General features: G+C 46.8%; 6 protein-coding genes across 8 annotated transcripts; 3 read left to right on the top strand and 3 right to left on the bottom strand.

Moving 5' to 3' along the window:
* Window positions 1–2341: 2341 nt before the first annotated feature.
* On the bottom strand, window positions 2342–3932 carry LOC9268190 (transcription factor MYB4-like). The gene is made up of 3 exons (XM_015776174.3): window positions 3567–3932; window positions 3350–3479; window positions 2342–3250 (listed from the first exon to the last, which is right to left on the bottom strand). The coding sequence occupies exons 1-3, from the start codon at window positions 3700–3702 to the stop codon at window positions 2560–2562; spliced, it is 957 nt and encodes a 318-aa protein (XP_015631660.1). The 5' UTR covers window positions 3703–3932; the 3' UTR covers window positions 2342–2559.
* Window positions 3933–6555: 2623 nt separating this feature from the next.
* LOC136355473 (uncharacterized) lies at window positions 6556–7228 on the top strand. The gene is made up of 2 exons (XM_066308071.1): window positions 6556–6878; window positions 6952–7228. The coding sequence occupies exons 1-2, from the start codon at window positions 6556–6558 to the stop codon at window positions 7226–7228; spliced, it is 600 nt and encodes a 199-aa protein (XP_066164168.1).
* Window positions 7229–7592: 364 nt separating this feature from the next.
* LOC4324146 (probable histone chaperone ASF1A) lies at window positions 7593–11996 on the top strand. The gene is made up of 5 exons (XM_015767058.3): window positions 7593–7945; window positions 8066–8194; window positions 9379–9550; window positions 10210–10325; window positions 10534–11996. Exons 1-5 carry the CDS (start codon window positions 7790–7792, stop codon window positions 10873–10875), a joined length of 915 nt encoding a protein of 304 aa, XP_015622544.1. The 5' UTR covers window positions 7593–7789; the 3' UTR covers window positions 10876–11996.
* Window positions 11997–12987: 991 nt separating this feature from the next.
* On the bottom strand, window positions 12988–13629 carry LOC4324145 (uncharacterized). Its single transcript, XM_015767059.3, has one exon. The coding sequence runs from the start codon at window positions 13627–13629 to the stop codon at window positions 12988–12990; it is 642 nt and encodes a 213-aa protein (XP_015622545.2).
* Window positions 13630–15204: 1575 nt separating this feature from the next.
* Window positions 15205–18784, top strand: LOC4324144 (protein DETOXIFICATION 12). 2 transcript variants are annotated; one of them, XM_015766632.3, is made up of 7 exons: window positions 15205–15665; window positions 16603–17147; window positions 17237–17323; window positions 17405–17461; window positions 17556–17794; window positions 18039–18244; window positions 18366–18784. In XM_015766632.3, exons 1-7 carry the CDS (start codon window positions 15396–15398, stop codon window positions 18435–18437), a joined length of 1476 nt encoding a protein of 491 aa, XP_015622118.1. In that variant the 5' UTR covers window positions 15205–15395; the 3' UTR covers window positions 18438–18784. The 2 variants fall into 2 exon arrangements, with proteins under 2 accessions (XP_015622118.1, XP_015622117.1); XM_015766631.3 differs by having other exon boundaries at window positions 18345–18784.
* A 157-nt stretch (window positions 18785–18941) lies between these two features.
* On the bottom strand, window positions 18942–22435 carry LOC4324143 (uncharacterized). 2 transcript variants are annotated; one of them, XM_015766633.3, is made up of 11 exons: window positions 22291–22435; window positions 21894–22148; window positions 21469–21756; window positions 21211–21321; window positions 20672–20762; window positions 20432–20500; window positions 20165–20242; window positions 19930–20019; window positions 19670–19720; window positions 19357–19575; window positions 18942–19261 (listed from the first exon to the last, which is right to left on the bottom strand). In XM_015766633.3, exons 3-11 carry the CDS (start codon window positions 21621–21623, stop codon window positions 19091–19093), a joined length of 1035 nt encoding a protein of 344 aa, XP_015622119.1. In that variant the 5' UTR covers window positions 21624–21756; window positions 21894–22148; window positions 22291–22435; the 3' UTR covers window positions 18942–19090. The 2 variants fall into 2 exon arrangements, with proteins under 2 accessions (XP_015622119.1, XP_066163041.1); XM_066306944.1 differs by having other exon boundaries at window positions 21211–21317.
* Window positions 22436–22542: the final 107 nt, after the last annotated feature.

The following is a 22542-nucleotide window of genomic DNA, read 5'->3' as shown; positions in this document are numbered from 1 at the left end:
TCTACTCCCATTCCGGCCACAAGAAAAAAAGAATGCACTGTATATCATCCTTACTCTCTTTGCCATCCCAAAAGTGCTCACCGACCTTCTGTTCTAGAGTAGTGTTCTTTAATCCTTCTTACTCCAATTACTTAAATATATACTCACTCCGTTTCTAAATATTTGACGCTATTGACTTTTTTAAATATTTTTGACTGTTCATCTTATTAAAAAAGTTAAATAATTATTAATTCTTTTCCTATCATTTGATTCATTATTAAATATACTTATATGTATATATATAGTTTTACATATTTCACAGAAAATTTTAAATAAGATAAACGGTCAAATATGTGTTAAAAATTAACAATGTTAAATATTTAGAAACGGAGGGAGTATGATATATCGATCGAAGCGTAGTACCAGTACTACTATTAATGTGTGTGGTGTTTTTGGCCATATCGGTTTTCTTGTGACGTGAGACGTGACAATGCCAACTTTTGCCATGCCGATCGATGAGAAAGAAAGACCTGGACCAAGTGTGTGTGGTGGTGGTGTGATGGTTAATCGGTTAAATATTGTAACACTGGACCTCCTCGCAAAAAGACCGAGCCAGTTCGAACCTTCCCTTCAACGAGATGTCAGCAGCGTCGTCTGCATTGCTGACCAACCGGTGATGCACTTTGACACGCACAGACCGCAGAATCCAAGAGAAAAAAAATATATTTGGTCCATCCATATCGATCGCATAGCTTCCAAGTTCCAATGCGATGCGTTAAATAAACTAGTAAGAGCAGGTACAATAGCAGGTTACAAGTCAGCTGTAAATATATTTTAAGAAGATAAATAAAAAGAGAGAAGAGTAACGGGCTACCTATTTGTAGCCAGCTGTAATATGGACTTCAAGACGTAGTGTGTGTATGACAGGTGGGACCAGGTATTAATAGTATAGTATGTAACTATTGTATGAACGAACTATTAGATTGGCTAAATAAATTGGAGCTAGTAGTGGGCTACACTATTAAACTTGCTCTAAGTGGCTACACTAGTATATGAGCACAGTGCTCGTATTATATACTACTATATCGTGAAGATGATTGGCTTTTGTCACTAGGGATGCCACGATTCTACAATGCGTGTTTAATATGCGACGAAAGTTATGTCCGGTTTCTTGTGTGACGATGAGCGAAAAGGAAACACATATATGCTTCATCAGATCGGTGCAGAGATCTCGCAGGCATGCATGGTGTTGAATCTCTTTTGACGCGCGAGCGAGTTGAAATGGTCCTTGCTAAGTCGTGATTACTAACTGCTGGTTAATTAACACAAAGAGTTCATGCATATGTGTATATGACAGGGAATGAAGAAGCTTCCCCGAAACCGCAATGATGATGTTGACACGGCCATGATCGGCTTTTCTTGCTTGCTTGATGACTATAACCTCTGTCGTCTTTATGTGATTTACTGGTTGCAGCTATCTAGCTAGGACAGGTGCCGAAACACCCATCCCGTTCTGGTAATTAGCAGCGGTAGCAGGCAAAGCAGCTAGCAATGGCTAAATGTGGCTAATTAGCTAGCTGATGATCTATCGCTAATCCCAGTATCATCCCCCATGTGCTCCAAGCTAGAGGAGCACCCATAGAATAAGATCGAGGGATTAATTATCTAATCAGTGATCCGGTGCAAGCTAGCTAGTGCAGCTAGCAAGACAGAATCTAATCATCCATCCACTCCTAGCTAGGCTAGCCGCCTGCATCCACACGGCTCCCGTCTCCCTTGCTGCTCGATCGGCTACCTCTTGGAACGGGTCGCGCGCGTGCGTGCGAGCGGCTGGTCCATGTCCATGTCGCGCGCGCGCGCTCTCGCCCGTCGCGCGCGCGCGCTCTCGCCCAACCACCGCGGCGTCGTCGCCGTCGTCATCGCCATTCATCACGCTCGACGGGGGACGAAACAGAAAGCGCCCGGCCCGGACACGTGCGGCAGCACAGTACACATCATGCGCTTCTCGCCGGCCGTTTCGATATTATCTTCGGATAGATAGGCTAGTGCTAGCTAGACAGCTAGCCAAATCAACATGTTCATCAGAGTTGATGGATATATGCATGCATGCATTTTATCTCCATTAATTGTGAGGGTCTCACGAAGTCACAAGTCACAGACAGTAACTGGTGCGTGTGATCATCTTCTTCTACGTCTAGTAATTGGCTAGTTAAGACTATGTAGTACAAGTATACTACTGCATTAGTTTGAACGATCAGTGAAAGAAAGCCTGTCCTTGTCGCATGGAAGGAAAATAGTCACACGCTTGCTGAAAATTTTACAGTAATTGGACTACTGGCTGGTAGGCGGAAGAACAGAACAGTTGCTAATTGGCAATCAACATCTAATTAACCTGTCTGTGGAACAGCCGTAGTACAGATAGGATAATGTACATGTAATAATCTCGTCGGGAAGAAGGGGGAGAAAAAGATGATCAGGTAATCAATCAAGAAGAAGCTAGCCACGCAACAACTTGAGACTAGTCGTCATGGATCACTCGAGCACTCTCGTTGGATGGATGGATCATTAGTGTCTGACTTGTCATGTCAGGCTGTGGCACAGCCCGGCCGGCTTGACGATGTCCGTGGCCGCCGGCCACATCTCCGCCGCCGCGGCGTTGGGGAAGTAGCACGCGGAGAGCTCCATGGACGACCTGTCCTGGAGCAGCGGGCCGAACCCGCCGAAGAGGTCGCCGTTGGGGAACTCGCCGGCTCCGACGAGCTCGGGCAAGAACACGTCGTCGAGGGTCACGCCGCTGGCCCAGCAGTCGGCGGCGGTAGTAGTGGGAGGTGGTGGCACCTGGCAGATCAGCTCGTCGAGCGGCGAGCGCTGCGCCGCCACCGCCGCCGCCGCCGCCGCCGTCGCCACGGAGGTGTACCCCGCGACCGCGAGCGTCGCCGCCTGTGGCGCCTGCTGGGTTGACGGGGAGGGGGAGTACATGGCGGCGGCGCCGAAGCTGCACGCGTCGCCGCCGGACGAGGAGGCGGACGCCGGCGACGGCTGCATGGACGCGCATTGGCTCTGCGGGGCGGGCGGAGGCGACACGAGCGTGACGCGCGCGCCACCGCCGGCGACACGGTGGTGGTGGTGGTGGTGGTAGTGTTGCTGCTGCGGCGGCGGCGGCTGATGATGATGATGCATGGCCATGGCCTTCTTCTTGAGCTTGGTATTCCAGTAATTCTTGACGTCGTTGTCCGTCCGGCCGGGCAGCTTCGACGCGATGATGGACCACCTGCGATTTGTAGGCTATAGCTGTTACACACCACCCTGCAGACTAGCCTAAACTCTAGCTCTGATAATTGACACATATCGTGCAGATCTGTAGCAATACCTGCTTCCGATGGAGTTGTAGAGGGAACAGATGATCCGGTCCTCCTGGTCGGTGTAGCCGCCGTGCTTGATGTCCGGGCGGAGGTAGTTGAGCCACCGCAGCCTACAGCTCTTCCCGCACCGGTTCAGCCCTGCCACGATCGGTCACGACCTCTCTCAGTCACCAAGCCGGCCGGCTAGCCAAAAACGAGAACGATAAACCGGGGGTACGTACGCACCTGCTTTCTGCGGGAGCGCGATCCAGTTGCCACCGGTGCCGTGGCTGCGGACGTAGCTCCGCAGCAGCTCGTCCTCCTCCGGCGACCACGGCCCCCTCTTCACGCTCGCCTTGTCGCAGCACGGCGCCCTCCCCATCCCGCCGGCCTCGTACCAATCCAAGCACGCGACGTGGGCGCGCGGGGTAGAGCGAGCTGACCGTTCTCTCACTCACTCTCCCTCCGGCTCTCTCTCCCTGCCACGACGCACGGGAGAGGAGTGGAGGAGCGTGTCGCGTGGCTGCTGCTGCAGCTGCGGCCTGCAGGCGCGTATCTGCTTGGAGCGGCGTGCGTGCGATGCAGCGTGGCAGCTGGGCAGGCTGAGGGCTCAGACTATGCTGCACCGGGGGGCGGGCTTTATAGCGGGCGCGCGCACTCGCTCTCATCATAGACAGCCATCTCTCTCTCTTTCTCTCTGGCGGTAGCCGGCACTGGTGGGGCAGCGCAGGTGATACCAGCTACGCGATCTCGTCTCCGAGTCGACTCGACCGGCCGAGCCGCGGGGTGCGGTGTCCTTACGAAAAAAGTATTGGTTTTTTTCATGGTAGTGTAGAGCCTCGCTGTTGACTAGAGGAGAGACGCGAGACGTCGTCTCGCTCGCTTGTGTTTTACTTTTCGGGTACGGTCAACACACACAATTCAATTCTTCCGTCTTCTTGTACTACTACTTTTGTAGTATACGACGGTACGACTACGAGTATATACTATACTAGTAGTATTTTGCTTTCCACCACCGGCACGCGGCCGGAGAATTGGAGAGGAGCGTCACCTCCTTGCACTAAAAAAACGAGGCAGTGTGGCGCATTCACGAAATCACTACTGTTCTTGCCAAATGCGTTTCGATCTTCTCCGCGGATAGGTCGACGGGAGTACCGCGCATGTGTAAATACTGCGAAATTATTTTGCAACTTTGGACTTAAGCAGAGCCAAATGATCCATGTTAGCTCTGCACTGAAACTGGAAGGGTAGAGTTCGAGTTTCAGATATCCTCCTCCATTCTCTAGAGATTCAGACAAAGCCATTCTAAAACTCTGCTATGTTAGCTTTACCGTCTCCCTGATCGAATCCAGTCGCGAAACGTGTCGGTTTCTACTCGGTTGACAAACACATAACGCTTGTCAAACTCGCGCCCACGCAGATAAGGCATTCCAGTACGGTCTAGACTAGAGAAAAGGGCTAGGGAAGGGGCATGGCTATACACAATTGTTTTATCAGAGAACGCGAGAATTATAAGCATTTTACCACACGAGAAGGTCAAGCGTTCTAACTCACAAGTTTGTGTGCACCCGGTACAGTCTCTGCTTTGCGGTTGCACCGAATCCGTCGTTTGACACCACAACCGTATGGATCGTCACGCTTGACCTTGGCTCTGCCCCTGGAATCATGTCCCGTTTTTAATTGTGTTTAATATCAGTCGCGCAACAAGAGAGCATGTTGGTGGGAAGATAGCCGCGCTGCTTGCTGTTCGTGCTTTGCTGTTCTGTACATTTTGACCAGTGTGATGTTCCGACAGCTTTCAAAGGATTGGACTTTGAAGAACACCCACCACCGAGAGATTTTTAAATGAACCACAGCGCAACAGATTCACATGTCTCGTTGTATGACATCTGATCTGCCTTAGAAAAATTAATAAGACTGGCACATTGTTTCTCCTGCATTGTTTAGTAACTGCACGTTGCAATGCGAACTGGACTTTTAAAGGAACAAGGACGATCATTTTATTCACAATTTGTTTCTCCTGCATCGTTTAGTAACTCCGCGTTGCAATGCGAACTAGACTTTTAACGGAACAAGGACGATCATTTTATTCACAATTCGTTTAGTAATTAAGCTGGGGCCATCTATAAGAAGGAGACGATTTCACTTACCTTTACAAAATGACCTTTTCCAGTTCAAGTGTTCTGAATGGAGCATACATTTGGAAATATGCCGTTCATTTCAACATATTTTACCTTTTGTAGTCTAATTTTTTTAGGAACCTATGAGTGTGTATAGTCTATAGTTCATGTCAAAATTGTAAGTTTGGTTGAAATTTGAACGATGTGATGAAAAAGTTAGAAGTTTATGTGTGTAGAAAAGTTTTAATGTGATGGAAAAATTGGAAGTTTGAAGAAAAAGTTTAGAACTAAACAAGGCCTATATTTTACAACAATAGAGGTATAAAAAAATATTAAATTACATATACATGTTATTTAAAAAATTAATATACATATACAAGAAATGCTGTACTAAATCATGGTCAGGACACCAGTCAAAAAAAAATCATGGTCAGAACAGAAATTGAGCTAGCATTCCTGTTTCACAACTCCCCATCCTCAGTACTACCCAAAAGGAAAATGTGCACCGAAAATCGAGCTACAAAATCATCCCCAACCACAAAACCAGATATATGACATCCCCAACTTTAAAAAAAACCGTTTACTCTAGGTTATTCGGTGGTTTTAACACCAGTTTTATCCAACGTGACAGCTGATTTAGCGTGCGACCCACGTATAGGATGCCATGTCAGCACCCTCTCTCTTCCCCTCCCCTCTCTCTCACTCTTCTTTCGTACCGCTGCCTCGCCGCTGCCTCCGCGCCCTTGCCCCGCCGCCCGCCCACCATGGTCGCGCTCACCGCGGCCAGCCCGTCCTAGCCACTCACGTCGCCGCCTTACTGAAGGAGCGCGTCGACGCGTAACAGCGAGCCTAGGAACCACGGCGACAAGGTGTCCATCTCCATGACGCGCAAGCGCAACATGATGCAGACGCCGCCGTGGTGCAGGTCACCGGCGATGCCGCCGCCTCCGCCTCCAGGAACGGGAACGCGTCGGCGAAGAATAGTGCCGCAGCGGTGGGCACGGAGGTGGAGGCGGGCCGGGTGACGCGGCGGTGCGCCAGCGGTCGGTGGGGGAGGAGGGTCGGCGCGGCGGGCGCGGTCGGTGGCCGACAGGGTAAGAGCCCGTCTCTCGGAGATGGCTGTCGCTCGCCCGCCGCGCCCCCTGCCCCTATGCTCCGCGTCCCCGCTTTGCTCTGCCCGCGCCAGGAGCAGCCGTCGACGACAAGGCCGAGCGGCGTGGAGTCGTCGGCGCCCGCCTCTCCCCATCCGCAGCCGTGCTCGCCTGCCGCTGCCGCCGCTCTCGCCTGCTGACGCCGCCTCTCCGCAGCCGTGCTCACCCACCGACGCCGCCGCTCCGCCACCGCGCTCGCTGCCGACGCCGCCGCTTCGCCTGCTCTGGCCGCCCTTCTGGTGCGGCGGCGGCTCCTTCCCCAGCGGCGACGGTGGCCGATTGAACAGGTGTGCCTTGGGCCGCCCTACCGACGACCACGGCCTCGATCCAGCGCTTTGCGGCACACGAGTACGACGCCAGCGAGCTCGGCCCGTCGCGGTTCTCCGTGGCGTCCGTGCACCGCGTCGGCATCCTCGACGTATGCCTCCTCAACATCGACCGACACGCCGACAACATCCTCGTCAAGAAGTCGCCGGAGAGCAAGTGCGCCAGCGGCGACAGCACGCCGACGCCGCTGGACTTCCTCTACGGCAGCGGCATCGCCAAGAGCGTGAGCTTCTCCGCCGCCGTGCCGCAGCCAGCCCCTCTCCCGCCTCACCCCGCGGCCTCCTCCCTAGCTGCCGGCCGGCTTGCCTAGAGAAGAGAAGAGAAGAGTGAGAGAGAGAGAGGAGGAAGGGAGATAGATTGATGTGGCATCCTGACATATGGGGCCCACGTGGGTCTATGCTGACTCAGCCGTCACGCAGGACAAAACCGGGGCTAAAAACACCGAAGGAACTATTGTGACCGGTTTTAATTAGTTAATGGACGCCGGATATCTGGTTTTGCAGTTGGGGATGATTTTGTAACTTAAGACAAGTTGAGGGACCTTCGGTGTACTTTTTCCACCCCAAAAAGAGCATACTGCATCAGCCCATTAACCATACAGCCCACTACTCGAATCGGCCCACGACAAGCCGCGGCTTCTCGCCTTCTCGGCGCCACCGCCCGGCAGCGCCGCCGGAGCCAAGCTGTGCGGCCACCCGCCCAGGCGGCCCGGCCGCCCTGCCAACCTCCTCCATCGCTTGATCACCATCACCACCCCGCACCTCATCGCCGCCGTCTCACCCCGCCCTCCCCAACCGCCGTCCGGTCAGCGCAACCGACCACTCCCACCAGCCACGGCGGCGAAGCGGAGGCGGGGAAGTAGTAGAAGAAGATGAGCGTGATCGACATCCTGACGCGGGTGGACGCCATCTGCCAGAAGTACGGCAGGTACGACGCCGAGAAGCTCCACGGCTCCGGCGTCGCCGGCGAGGACCCCTTCGCGCGCCTCTACGCCTCGGTCGACGCTGACCTCAACGAATGCCTCGAGGTATTGCACTGTTGCCGCCTGATTGCCTCCCTTCCTCTCTCTCTCTCTCGCATTCTGCCGCAGGCCCGCAGCGGGTGTGATCTGATCTTGATCTGATCGGGTATTCGGGTGTCGCTGCAGAAAGCGGAGGCGGCGAAGCAGGAGAAGAACCGCGCCACGGTGGTCGCGCTGAACGCGGAGATCCGCGGAACGAAGGCCAAGCTCCTCGAGGAGGATCTGCCCAAGCTGCAGCGGCTCGCCCTGAAGAAGGTTATTGATGCTTCTCTAGTCCTCTCTCCTCTGTTGCTCTGCATAGCTAGTCGGTACGTAGATATGCAAGGTGGTTGGTGCGAGGAGCTTGTTCCTGCTTGCACTGTGCTTCAGAGATGTGACCTTAGTAGCTTTCTGGGATGATCACAAGAGTGACGATTTCTAAATTTAGCATATGGCATTAATCGATGATTGAACGCAAACTGATTGCTGTGCCAGGAGAGTGATTCTTATGCTTTGTTTTCAAATGTTTGCTGAGCTCTAGTCGATTTTTTTCTGATGGAAACAACAAGTTGTATTTTTTTTAAAAAATGTGGGGAAGTATAATTGATTTGGAGCAGGTCCAACTAGAACATTTGCAATGCAGGTTACATTGTCTGGAAACATGTATTCTTTGGGTGCGTAAATTAATTTAGGAGTTTTATGCGCTTTCTCAGGGCAGTTCTTCTACAAAGTAGGCCATGCTATTAAGTATTGTTGATTTGGTGAATGTGCACAGTCGTGCAGACCCTGTTTGGAGCAGGAACTCCATAGGGATTTTGTAGGAATTGAATTGACCATTCTTAATGGATGTCATGCTGTCTATGCTTTTACGTAGTTCGTAATGGCAATGCATTAAGAAAAATGCATGTCTCTGGTCGTGGATCTATGTTTTGATTTGCGAGGTTGAGATATATCCGATAGCTCTTAATGTAGAAGTAGAACTAGAACAAAGTTGATTCCTAAGTTCTTCTCTTGAACATTTGGGACATTTAAGTTTGAGTACTCAAGCTGACTGTTGATGACTCCTAATTTACCCTGTGGAAATTCTTCTAGATTCTTTGGTACCATGTGATGTAGGCAATGCATTATAAGAAGGATATCTATATGTCATTTTGTTAGAAGGAAAAAAGGAACAAATGCATAGCACAGGAGCTGTGTTGTTTATTGAGTCGGTAGGTGACTAGGTGCTTGTACTTTATAGAACTTTCCTCGGCATAACAATATTGGACAATTACCTTCATACATATCTTTTGTTTAAAGAACTCAGACATGTATTCAAGGTGTTCCTGGTGCACGTCCAAGTTTTATTTCAGCAAGGCTTTAACCCGAATGGACTGTTCAATTTGGTTGATTTAGTATTGCTCTAAGATTTTCCTTGAAACAAAATACTAGTTCTAAAGATTTTTCTATGCCAATGCCAGGTTAAAGGGCTTTCAAAAGAAGAACTTGCAATCCGTGGTGATCTGGTTACTGCCTTACCTGATAGGATTCAGTCAATACCAGATGGAAGTGCTACATCATCAAAGAAAACTGGATTATGGGGATCTTCTGGATCTCGTGCAGGAACAGGGATTAAGTTTGACTCAACATATGGTTAGTAACCATCGTTCCAATTTATCTTGTAAATATTCCATCTGCTTGGTGTTGTTACATCAGCATCCATCAGTTTTGTTACCCCCTTTTGAAACAACTTGCCAATTTAACATGGTTGTTTCATATTGAGAAAAAGGATGATATTACTGTAATTTACCACCTTTCGTTTTTTCAGATATTTTATTTTCCTCTTTTTTTTGTTGTCTAGTGCTTATTCGGAGATATGTGCAAACATTCTGGATGATATTCCACTGAAAATTGACTTATCTATGAATATGCTGGCTATAAATAGCTGATAACACCATTATATTTGTTCAGTTTTGTACCAGTAAAAAATAAGTCTCTTCTATACATGTGTTATTTAGGAATCTGTTCTGCACCTTAGTCTACGCAATAAATCCTCTCTTACATTTTTTTTATCCTGGTCATGACTCGTAATTTAATCTTGATGTTGAGAGGTGCCTGCAGTGATTTATTATGCTTTCATTGATGTGCGCTGCTTATCATCTGTTCTCACGCATCTGAACTCTGAAGTATTTTCATCCTACAGAACTCCAAACACATGTAGTAGTGCTGATTTATCTTCCTGCATTAGTCACGAGTATTGTTCATTTTTGTGGATTAGTTCTATGAAGTAGTACTAAGTGACTTTCTTTCAGATCTGGAGTGGAAGCTTATATATGTTGGATCGGCTGAGGATGAAAATTATGATCAGCTGCTTGAGAGTGTGCTTGTTGGCCCTGTGAATGTTGGGACATACCGTTTTGTTCTCCAGGTAAATAAGTATATTTTAGTGGCAAACCGAGTACAAGATCTGCATCATGAACTCAGAGACTAGTGTTGAACTTGAATCTGATATGGCATTTCAGTTTCTCAGCTGTGCAGAGACCTGTGCTCATTTTGCACTGGACCTGCTGCATTTTTGCTGCTATCTTGGATGTATGTCTGAATCATGAGAATGATATGCACATTTCCGTTTTCAGGCTGATCCTCCTGACCCGTCAAAGATCCGTAAGGAAGACATAATTGGTGTTATTGTGCTGCTATTAACTTGTTCCTACATGGGTCAAGAGTTCATCAGAGTAGGTTACTATGTGAACAATGACAACGATGATGAGCAGCTTCGGGAGGAGCCTCCTGCGAAGCTGCTGATTGACCGGGTGCAGAGGAACATATTGGCAGACAAGCCCAGCGTCACCAAGTTCCCCATCAATTTCCATCCTGAAACCAGTGCAGGCGCAGGACAAGAGCAGCAGCAGCAACAGCAATCTGGTTCACCTGAAAATCACCCAAACCAAGGTAGCAAGCCCAACCCTGATCAATGAAGTGCTAGTCCCGCTACCCGCATAAAAACCCGCTTGTTAGTGTATTTTCCACATGGTAATACAAAATTTAGAAGAAAAAATGAACTAGAAGTGAGATAAGCGGGCTAAAAAAGCCCGCTTGCCCGCCCAGCTTGCATCCCTAATCCGGGTTGGAAAACTCGCCCCCCCCCCTTTTTTTTTCAATCTGGATGCCTTCTAGGATAGACCGTAAAATCAGATGGAAACCTAGGAGGTTACTTGAACCGTCTGTTGTGATGAAGGTCACATTAGACATCACTAAACTAGAACTTCGACCAGAAGTGCGCATTGGTTAGTCATGTGCATGTAGTAGGTAGACTCTAACATATGCTGCTGAAATGGTGAATCCTTTTGCTGGCGATGATCTGTAAGCTGAATGTTTGCCAGATCCATGCCTGCTTCCCTTTCGCTATTTTTTCTTTTTTTCCGTGTCAGCTAAGGAGCCGACCAAATTTCATTAAGATAAAAGGAGAGTTTACATTTTGTACACGGCATTAAACTGTCGAGCCGGGAAAAACCCGGAAGGGGAAAAGAGGGAAGGAAACAAAAGAAAAAGACGGGATAATTGTAGGGCTACTCACAAAATTGGAAGATACCTGCTGCTCTCCACACTGCTACCTCCTCCTTGATGTCTGCTGAAAGGAGGTCAGCCGTATTGAACTTCTGATCGAAAACCCTCGCGTTACGTTCCTTCCACACGAGCCAGCAAACAAGCATGAAAAACGTATCAAAGGCTTTACTGTAGCGCGTCTGAAAACGAGTCCGTGCGAGTTGCCACCAGTCTGCCAGGGATAGATCTAGTCGCCCGGGGATGTCAAAGTGAACATTGATCCTATCTCTGAGTAGGGACCAAACTCTGTTTGTGTAAGGGCATTTCACCAAGAGATGATGGCAGTCTTCCATATCAATTGAGCAGAGGGCACAAAGTGGGTCATGAGGCCATCCACGTTTGGCGAGATTATCCCCGGTTAAGCAGCGCCCTTTCACCGCCAGCCAGATGAAGAAACACTCTTTCAAGAGTTCTTTAATTAGAAATTGAATAGTTCTTTTAAGAGTTCTGTAAAAAAGTGAAATTATTGATTTAATTTTGATATTGGAATCAATTTTATCTCATTTAATTAGAGGTGCTTGGCAAACAGTAGAACTATAATTGATAGGAGTTAAATGGTGCGAACTTACCTAATTAAAGCCATTGAGGCCTTGTTTACGTAGCTCGAGATTATGAGAAACAACTTGTAAGAATATATAAAAAAACTATATTTCTAGCTTTTGTCTTCTAATTTATTATTTTGGATTCTACAACTACATATTTCTCAAGAATATGAAACATTCAGGGAGTCAAAGATTTTAGAAGAAAATGCAGATGTCAAAAACTCCCCAAACAAAAACCAAATTTGCTGTGGCAAAACTACAAACTTAAGTACTCCATCCGTTTTATATTATAAGTTGTTTGACTTTTTTTCTAATTAAGTTTGACCAAACTTATTGAAAAAATTTAGCAACATCTAAAATACTAAACTAGTTAAAATCTAACATTGAATATATTTTGATAATATGTTTGTTTTGTGTTGAAAATACTAATATATTTTACTATAAACTTAGTTAAACTTAATTAGGAATAAAAGTCAAACGATATAGGGAGTACCTGCTACTACCATACAACTTTGTAGTAGTTACTTACTACTAAGAAAGTTATTGTACATAGATATTTAAATAGAATGTGATTTATGGGATAAGTACTATTTAATTTTAGATCCTACTACGGTGACACAATACGGAGATTTTGGAACTTGAAATGTCAGTCCCACTTGATGATCATCTGGATCGGTTCAGTCGGAAAGGATGAAATAAGGCCATCTCAATTCTAAGAAAACGCAGCAGGTTGACATGTGTGGTGCATGCAGCAGCCCAGCTTCTTGTACTTGTAGGTAGTGTTTGGTTTCGGGACTAAGTGGGATGGGATAGAACCATCCCTGATTTTTGGGTTGGGATGATTCCACTCACATGTTTGGTTTGTAAGATGGGACGATCCCAATTTTTTGTTTGGTTGAAGGGATGAGAGAGGGAAGGGATGGACGCCGTTTGCAATCACCGTCAACCGATCGCCGGATCTGCCACCACAGTCCTCCCCATCGCCGGAGGAAGAGCAAGAGGATGAGCCGACGGCGAGCAAGAGCAAGAGGAAAAGCCGGCGGCGAGCAAGAGGAAAAGCCGGCAGCGAGCAAGAGCAAGAGGAAAAGTCGCCGCCGCTCCTTCCCATCGCCGGATCCGCCGCCGTCCCTCGACTTCCTCCTCGCACGCCGCCGCCGCTCCTTCCCCGCGAGCTCCTCGTCGCAAGCCGCCGCAGCTTCTCCCCATCGCCGAATCCGCCGCCGCCCCATCGCCAGATCCGCCGCCGCCCCTAGACCTCCTCCTCGCACGCCGCCGCCGCTCCTCCCCCGCGAGCTCCTCCTCGCAAGCCGCCACAGTCCCCATCGCCGGATCCGCCGCCGCCCTTTGACCTCCTCCTCGCATGCCGCCGCCGCTCCTCCCCGTCGCCGAATCCGCCGCCGCAGTCCTCCCCATCGCCGGATCCACCGCCGCCGCCCTCCCCACCACTGGATCCGCCGTCGCCGTCGCCGAGCCCCCCGCCGTCGCGGTCGTCGTCGCCGAGCCCTGCGTGGTCGCCGTCGCACGAGCCGTATGCTGCTGCTCCCGAGGGCAAGCAGCACGAGCGCGGTAGGAAGGCGTTGTCATGCCGTTCGCTCGTCCCACCTGGGACGAGTTCGTCCACCACATTTTCCCGGATCGGTTGGTCCCGGATCTGAGAGGAATATTCCTCTCCAGGGACCAACCCATCCCACTCACCCCTCAACCAAACACCCCTAAAAGTGAGTTCGTCCCATCCCATCCCATCCCATCCCCTCAACCAAACACTACCGTAGTAGACATCCACGGGTCCACCAATCCATTGACACATCAAAACGAACTCACTTGTTTGTCTAGATTGATGATGATACGATCGGATGTCCTTTAAGCATGGGTTCCACGAGCACTTCTCTGTAGAGAATTTTCCATTTTGAACTCATGTGTTTGTTTGCATTTGATTTATTTGTCAGTCGTCTGATTTTAGGCTAGTAAATCTTAGCCACTTTTAAATGGCTATAACTGTTTTGAGATTTGTGTACTTATTATAACCCTAATCCTCCCTTGATATAATCACATAAGCACACTGCACACTACATTTAAGGTACTATTTCTTTCTCAAAATATAAGAAGTTTTAGATTTAGATAAGGGTATTAAGGAAATGTTTAGAATTAAATAGAAGAGAGCTGTAATTGATTGAGAAGAAAAAAAAGGTGGATAATTTAAATTGTAGAAGGTTATGATTGGTTGAAAAAGAGAATGTATGTGATAAATTGTTATATTTTGAGTTAAATTTTGAATTCTAAAATTTTTTATATTTCGAAAGGAGGGAGGAATATATACTATAACCTTGTAATGTTGTCTACTTAACATATAATCCGTAATTCTCATGAAGCTCCAACTTTTAATGCACAAATTTGAAACCTTATAGCCCAGTGATGGAGCCAAGAATTTTATCATGTTGGATCACATACCACTGCTTTATATTTAATGGATTTATATGTTAAAAATGAAGAACTACAATAGCATTTGTGAAAAAAAAGCTGTGTACATAGCTCCGTTCGGTAGTACAAGTTCCCAACTCCTCCTTCTCGTTTTCTGTGCGCACGCTTTTCAAATTGTTAAATGGTGTGTTTTTTTTTAAAAAATTTATATACAAAAGTTGCTTAAAAAATCATATTAATCTATTTTTTTTAAAAAATAGCTAAAACTTAATTAATCACGCACTGAAACGCGGCTTCGTTTTTGGTGCCGGGGAGTGAGAGAAGAGAGCCTAACTTCACTGGTCAGCTCATCGATGGTGCTTCCCCGCTAGTAAAACCCTTGTATCAAAACCCATACGTTGATCTCGTCCATTCGTTGGCGCATTTTGTACTGAACTGTTGACTATCCATGCCATTTTTACCGATTAGTCTATCTCAGTCCAAGCCTGAACGTGGATGAAATGGACCTCAAGATCGAGTCATGACAAGACAACGGCCACTTTTTTGTCCTAAAAAAATCTAAAATAAGACATAATATATTTTATTTTAGTATAATAAATCTGAATTGATGTATATCTAAATTTATAATACTATAATATGTTATATTCAGTTTTAGATTTATTTTTTAAGTGACGGAGGAGTACTCGGTGCCGTTTTTTCTCTCCACTTTCCATATAATTTCCGTCGCAATCACGACGACCCAACCGCCTTCCGAGGCAGCGGCCCGAGACAAACACTCGCCCCGATAACTGGAGGCCGCGCGCGCGCGCACGGCCGCACACCCCCCTCCTCCCTCCACTGCTCCGCCCCCGCGCACGCAACAACGGCGACACCGCCGCCAAGGCCCACGCGAGCACGCGCCGCCGCACGCGGCCGGAGAGGGAGAGGAAGCGATGGCCGCGGCCGCGAGGGAGGAGCAGCCGCTGCTGCTGCGGCGGGAGGAGGGGGAGGAGGAGGGTGAGGAGGTTGGGTGGAGGAGGAGGTGGGGGAGCGAGGCCGGGAAGCTGGCGTACCTGGCGCTGCCGATGGTGGCGGTGAGCCTGACGAACTACGCGGTGCAGGTGTTCTCCAACATGATGGTCGGCCACCTCCCCGGCGTCCTCCCGCTCTCCTCCGCCGCCATCGCCACCTCCCTCGCCTCCGTCACCGGCTTCAGCCTCCTCGTCCGTACAACCCCCCAAATTACTCCCCCCAGCTTTTCATTTTTGATTGCTGCCTTAATTTGCAAACATTACTATTAGTATTATCTTGCTTTCGCTGGCTGCATGTATACTTGCATGTCCTCACTGTTGGATTGAGCGATACTGGGAGCCTCTGGGAGAAATGAGTTCGATTATTTGGGCATGCAAGATTTGTGCTTAATTTGTTCTTGGTTAGTTAACTGTTCCAGGATGATCTTGAACAAAAAAGAAACCAAGAAAACGGAAGAGATTCACGAGTTTCCTTTTTCCCATTGTTTTTAGCATCGGTCAGTGTCCAGCTTCCCTGGTGCAGCTTTCTAGCGTGAAAGCCATGTGATTTTCGGAGTATTTTACGGTCGAACACGTGATACTGATCTAGTGGCTTCCTCCTGATTTCCGATTGGTGTAGGGGCTCAATTGGTCTAAGTATTTACTTATTCCAACTGGTTCGCTAGCGACAGCCACTCTGCAGGAATTGTATATTAGTAGGACTCTAAGATGAGTTATCTTTGAGGAATAATCGTCCAAAATGTCTGCTGGCCTCAGCTTAAAGTTTGTTGTCTTTCGGGTAGAAATGGTTGTTAGTCCAAGCGTGCTTTGCATTGGATAAGAGTACAATACTGTGGTACGACCAGGCTACTCGCATGTCATTAGTGTCTCTTCGACTTGTTTAGTCGCTGAGTCACATCATGCAAAGAAGAAACTGATATCGAGATCCCGTTAAATTGAGTTTACTTTGGTCGGTAAACTAGTCAAGTACAATTATTTTTGTAAGTCATAAAGCAGTGCTGATTGTATTGTGCATCTGAACTGAAAACTTACTGACGCAGTACAACTCTAGTTTACCCCTCTCTTTGGTTGCGAGAAAAGAAACGATTCTGATTTCACCTGATACAGCTAACATCATTTGTAAATGCAGATTGGAATGGCAAGTGCACTGGAAACTCTCTGTGGCCAAGCTTATGGGGCAAAACAATACCATACTCTGGGAGTGCACACCTACAGAGCCATACTCACTCTTCTGGTGGTGTGCATTCCTCTATCACTTCTATGGGTTTTCATGGGCAAAATCCTGGTACTCATTGGTCAAGATCCTTTGATCTCGCATGGAGCTGGGAGATACATCGTCTGGCTGATTCCAGGGCTTTTCGCAAACGCGTTGATTCAGCCTATCACGAAGTTCCTTCAGTCCCAGAGCTTGATAATGCCCATGCTCGTTGCATCCGTTGCAACCCTGGTGTTCCACATCCCTCTGTGCTGGTTGATGGTGTTTAAGACCGGCTTGGGGTATACTGGAGCTGCCTTGTCGATAAGCATATCATACTGGTTGAATGTGGCCATGCTTGTGGCTTATATCTTGCTGTCAAGCTCTTGCAAGGAAACACGCACACCTCCAACAATCGAGGCCTTCAAGGGATTGGATGGGTTCTTACGTCTAGCATTGCCATCTGCGCTTATGATTTGGTAACTAATATATAATCTACTTGGTAATGCCTCAACGTTTTTAAGTTTCTGTCTTGTTGTCAGCTAATGAAAATTTCCTCTTCTTTCAGTCTTGAGTGGTGGTCATTTGAGCTACTTATTCTTATGTCAGGACTTTTACCCAACCCCGAGCTACAAACCTCAGTGCTTTCAATTTGGTACGAAATGGTTACCTTTATGTAGTATAATATGCTTATATAAACACTTTTGCCTTATTTTTTTACACATTTTTTTGGCAGTCTCACAAGTATAACTTTACTTTTTACCATTCCTTATGGGCTTGGAGCTGGTGGAAGGTATGAAATACATGGAAGATGCATTATTTTCACTCCCTCAGAAAGATTTTCTGTTTGGTAACAGCTTTTGTAAATTCAATGTTTTAATGAATAGCACACGAGTAGCAAACGAACTGGGTGCTGGGAACCCTGAAGGAGCTCGTTCAGCTGTCTATGTTGTGCTGTCAGTTGCAGTGACAGAGGCACTTATAGTATGTGGAACTCTGTTAGCATCACGGCGACTCCTGGGTCGTGCATACAGCAGTGAGGAGGAGGTCATCTCTTTCGTCGCGATGATGGTTCCATTGGTTTGCATCACTGTGGTTACTGATGGTCTACAAGGAGTTATGTCAGGTTACAATTTTCTTTCATCTGAAAATGACTGTCAACACGTTCTAAAACTTATCTTTAATCATTGATCTAATTGGTATCTATAATAACTTCTGATGTTTACAAATGATGTAATCGCCACTTATTTAATTTGCATACTATTGTCGAGTGATAGGCAATTGCCACCATCGCCCAATCACAAATATGCTATGATACATTTGTTAACGGCTAGGTGCATCAGCGTTTACTAATATCTGTTCTTCATCAGGTATTGCTCGAGGTTGTGGATGGCAACATTTGGGCGCGTACGTCAACCTCGGCTCATTCTATTTGCTCGGAATTCCAATGGCGATCCTTCTTGGCTTTGTGCTACATATGGGAGCAAAAGGACTTTGGATGGGCATTGTCTGTGGTTCAATATCACAGATCACCCTTCTATCTGCTATCACATTTTTCACCAACTGGCAAAAGATGGTTTGTTCTTCATCTGAGCCCATCTTCACATACAATTCATACATGAAAACAAGCAAATGCAGATGAATCATTTCATGACTTGTACTGACATATCTCATAGTTCATTGCCCATTGTATGCAGGCTGAAAATGCTAGGGAGAGAGTGTTCAGTGAGAAGCCAACGGAGCCCTCCAGGTATCATCTAGTGGAGTAGTTCTACTCCAATTTTTGCTGGGGGCAGTGGGGTAAATCTCATCCCTCGGACGGTTGGACTTGCTCGCGAGAGTGACCATGCAGAGAAGGCATCAATAAACCACCCTTTTTTGTGTGTTTCATCACAGCACGAAATGAGCCAATCTTTCCTGAATTGGTTCATTTTTCACGTGTAGTTTTGCCCACAGGATAGGCAGGGTTGACAGTCGAGGGTTGCATCCCACGGAAAACGTTTGGCTAGGAAAAAAGGGGTCCTTTTGTGGATAGTAACAGAAATCTCAAGCTGTTTGGTTTTCTATTGTACTACCTCCTTTTTATATTTAGTTAAAGTCACCGTTGATCTGCTTATCCACAGCAAACAAAACAAGGATAGACTACATGTTTAGGGCCTGCGCAGCCGGCACAAACAGTGCCCCACTGAGTACGCAGCCGCAGCCGCAGCAGTCGGCGTGCCGAACAGGCCCTTAATTAATATCAGAAGGTTCAATGAAGCATCACAACGATCTTCTAATCAAGAAAAAAGGACAAATGCACCAACTCTCATACATGTTTCTCTTTGTTGTACAATGTGCATAGCCATTTCTTCAGTATTTCCACTACATAAAGAAGACTGCAACAGAAAAGCAGAACAATGAACATATTAGACCATACAGGCTACAGTACTAGATAACCATATGTCGTCGTTTCATCAGTAACTCTGTACGTATGCTGCAATGCATGTCCTTGTTCTGCTTTCAATAGTGGGCAGGCCCTTGCTAAGACATCCTCCAGGCTCCCCACCGAATGTAGCCTTTTTTCCAGCTTTAGTTTCACAGCCGGAACTTGCTGTGCATAAAAAAATGTGATGCTTAGTTTTTTCAAATGTGATCCTTCGTGCAGAGGACATATCACAATTCGATTTTGTTTTTTCAAGTGGTTACCTTTGATATCCAGAGAATGTAGAGGGCTGCAAGCTCAGTTTGAACACATGCCTCACCAAATTCATCGGCAGGAGCATTCAGGCGGTCTGACAGGAGGTATATCTCCTGGGCTAGGAAGAGGTCCACCAGCGAAGTGCCTGCAGCACACTCTGTTTCCTCACTGCTGAGCGAGAACTTCACCCACCATTGCGAGAGGAAAATACGATGGATCCACAAAGACTACACCAACGAATCAGCACAATCAACGCAAGGGAACAACATACACAATAAATTATGGATAAAATGTCAGAATCACGATGGCCAAACTTCAAACCTCTCTCCCTTGGTAGCGTCTGATAAGCATCTGATTCCACGTCAGTTCCTCCTGTCAGATGCAATTACTCAAGCACCAGAGAAATCAATGTTTGTGAAATAAAACAAAATGCACAGGCGAGCGCTCCTTGCGTATTCCCGAAAAAAAATGCACAGGCGAGTTTCTCCTTTGTAACAGATGTACAATGAAAAACAGAGGGAAAGATGGCACAAGGGGAACCATAGTGAAGCAGGTATAGATTCTAATGAAATACAACATACCTTCCACAGTAAATGAACTTCTGACTTCCTATCAAGGGAATCTTCTGTGTCCTCTACATGGCAACTGTCTAGTAATGCAAGCAGTAGGGACTGCAAACAATCAATAAAATGACATGTTTGAGACGGCTCAAACGATATGCCACAGGTTGTTCAATATGCAAATGTTGAGTGGGATACAAGTTTGCTTTTGAAGTAGTAATTAGTACTAGCTACACCAATAAGGGCAGGGACTAACCCGTCGGTAGTGAAAACAACAGTTGTCAGCGACATGTAACTCGTTCCATCTTGTTGATTTCTTTAACTCATTCAGAACCTTTAACAGAAATTAGATGCTGATGAGGATAAGCATGAACTGATAACAGACAGGCAGAAATTTTGTAGGGTTTTTGCAATATAACAAAAGTCCTGACCTAGCTACCATGGTGGTGCTCAGAAGTTTGCACATAAGATTAAGAAAAGTGGACAAAGAATTTTAAGCAGCTTGATTTTCCTTTACCCATACCTGTTCTCTTGTCATGTAGGGAATAAGCCAGCAGCGATGCCTCCACGCACGGTAGTTCATCTTTGATTTCTGCATACAAAGGATCAAACTATCTTGTTGTACACTGTTTATCACTACAAGCGTGAAGTGTCGAAGTTGATGAGTTCAGATAATTATCTGCTGCGAAAATGAAGGTTCAGAAAAGTAGATGGGAAAGGTTCTATTAACATCCCAAACAAGAAAAATATTTATGAGTATGACCTCTGCTATCTCTTTCACTAGTACAGATTCCCTCTCTATAAGCTCCGACACATCCTGGTTGTGTTCTGAAACCTTCTTGATCACCCATCTCCTGTAGTAGGCAATCAATTTAAAGTTTAAACTGTAAGTTATGTGGGCATGGACAAAATCAACATAAAATTTCAATGCTGCACAAATAAAATCTAGCTCCAACCAGTTCTTTTACAGCAGTCCTTGGGAGGTATTGAAAGGTAGATGATCCCCTAGTAAATAATCATGCCACATATATCTCACAATTAAACTAGACCAAGATATATAACAATACCTCCCAAGGACCATAAAAACTAATAACCATTTGTACGACTGCTGGATGTCATTCAATCTGCAGTAGAAGAGCGATGGGTATTCTAAAATAAGGGACAAGATTTCTTATTCTACCTGTTGGTCATAGGCATCCATTTTCTCCCTAAACGGATCCTTAAATTACTTAAGAGGTAACCTGAAAGAGTTTCCCAAACTCTATAATTTGGCAATCTGACATATGAAAATATAAGCTGTACCTATGGCTCCAGGTGCTTTCGTTTTTTGGTGAGCATGAAAGGATCAAGGCACACAATTGCAGCTCATCCTTGAGTTTAGTGAAATCATAATTCACTGATAGTACCATCTTCCTGCCAAAAGAAAAGAAGAATAAAACAACCATGTGGAATCCCTTCCAGCCAGGGATGGGCCTTAATTTCAACTCAATCAAAGTCACAGCCTTCTAGCTATGAAAGATGTGATCCTTTAGTGATACTGTGATAAGTTGACAGCATTACCTCGAATTCCATGCAGTGAGCATGTCAGGGCAAAGAATGAGCAATGCCTTGCTGTGCCTCATCAGATCAATTTCCATGAGTGGACCATCCTTGGCTGCTGCTGAATTGGAGTATGCATGCCGTGCAGCACGGTAGAGCTTAGGTAGGATTTCCATGGATATGGCAAGCTTGTGGTCTTTGCACCAGAGGTATCTCCGAGGACATTCAGGTGCTTGAGATGTCCAATAACCAGTTTGGCTGTGTTCTAGCGACTGGAACTATGTTGGGTGCAAGAACCCCACTTCATCTCTGCATGAATGTTCATCAGGGAGAATTAAAGACAGCCAAATTAGGCAGGAAATGAAATTTCAAAGAATATGTGTTGCAAAATGCAAGAAATGAGGACGAGTGCGGCGAAATATTTGAAATGAACCAAATGTGGTTACATGAGGGGGTCTTGATGGAGGATTTCCTCGAAGTGGTGGAGGATACCCTCCCCGAGCTGCGCCACTTCCTCTTGATCGGCCACCAAAGCTGTCACTGCTTCTTGTTCCATTGCCCCACCTCGCTCTTCTCTGTTGTTGCGAAATCTGTGCTGGTGGGGGTATCTGCGTCGTACCAGATCCACCCCGGCCAGTGGCGGATACACCTAGGATCTTTACCTTGTGTGCTGACACAAGCTTCAAGTGCCAAATCAAAATCTTCATGCCCACAAATACAATAAAAGTTCTTAATTAATCAAAACTACAGCACAAATAGTTCGAATCAAGTTTTACATAGCACAAACGATGAAATCCAATGACATCTATCAGCGCAGGCGGCGGAGGCGGAGGATGTGCTCACCAGGATGCGGCGGAAGCGGTAGGACGAACGACGACACCCCTGCTCGCTCGTGGGATGGATGGAGATCGGCGGCGGCGGCGGCGGAGGATGTGTTCACGGGGATGCAGCTGAACTCTGAAGCAGCAGGACAAACAACGACACCCCTGCTGAAATTTTTACAATTTGGTCCTTTTTGAAAACTTATTTTACAAATAGACCCCTGAAAAAACTTAAACCGGAAATGGTCCTTTTTGGGGCGCCAGAGTGGCTGGC

Source organism: Oryza sativa, chromosome 1 (genome assembly GCF_034140825.1).
Source record: "Oryza sativa Japonica Group chromosome 1, ASM3414082v1".
Taxonomy (NCBI): Eukaryota; Viridiplantae; Streptophyta; class Magnoliopsida; order Poales; family Poaceae; genus Oryza; species Oryza sativa.
Note: the sequence above shows the minus strand (reverse complement) of the source record. Positions and strands in the feature narration are given on the sequence as shown.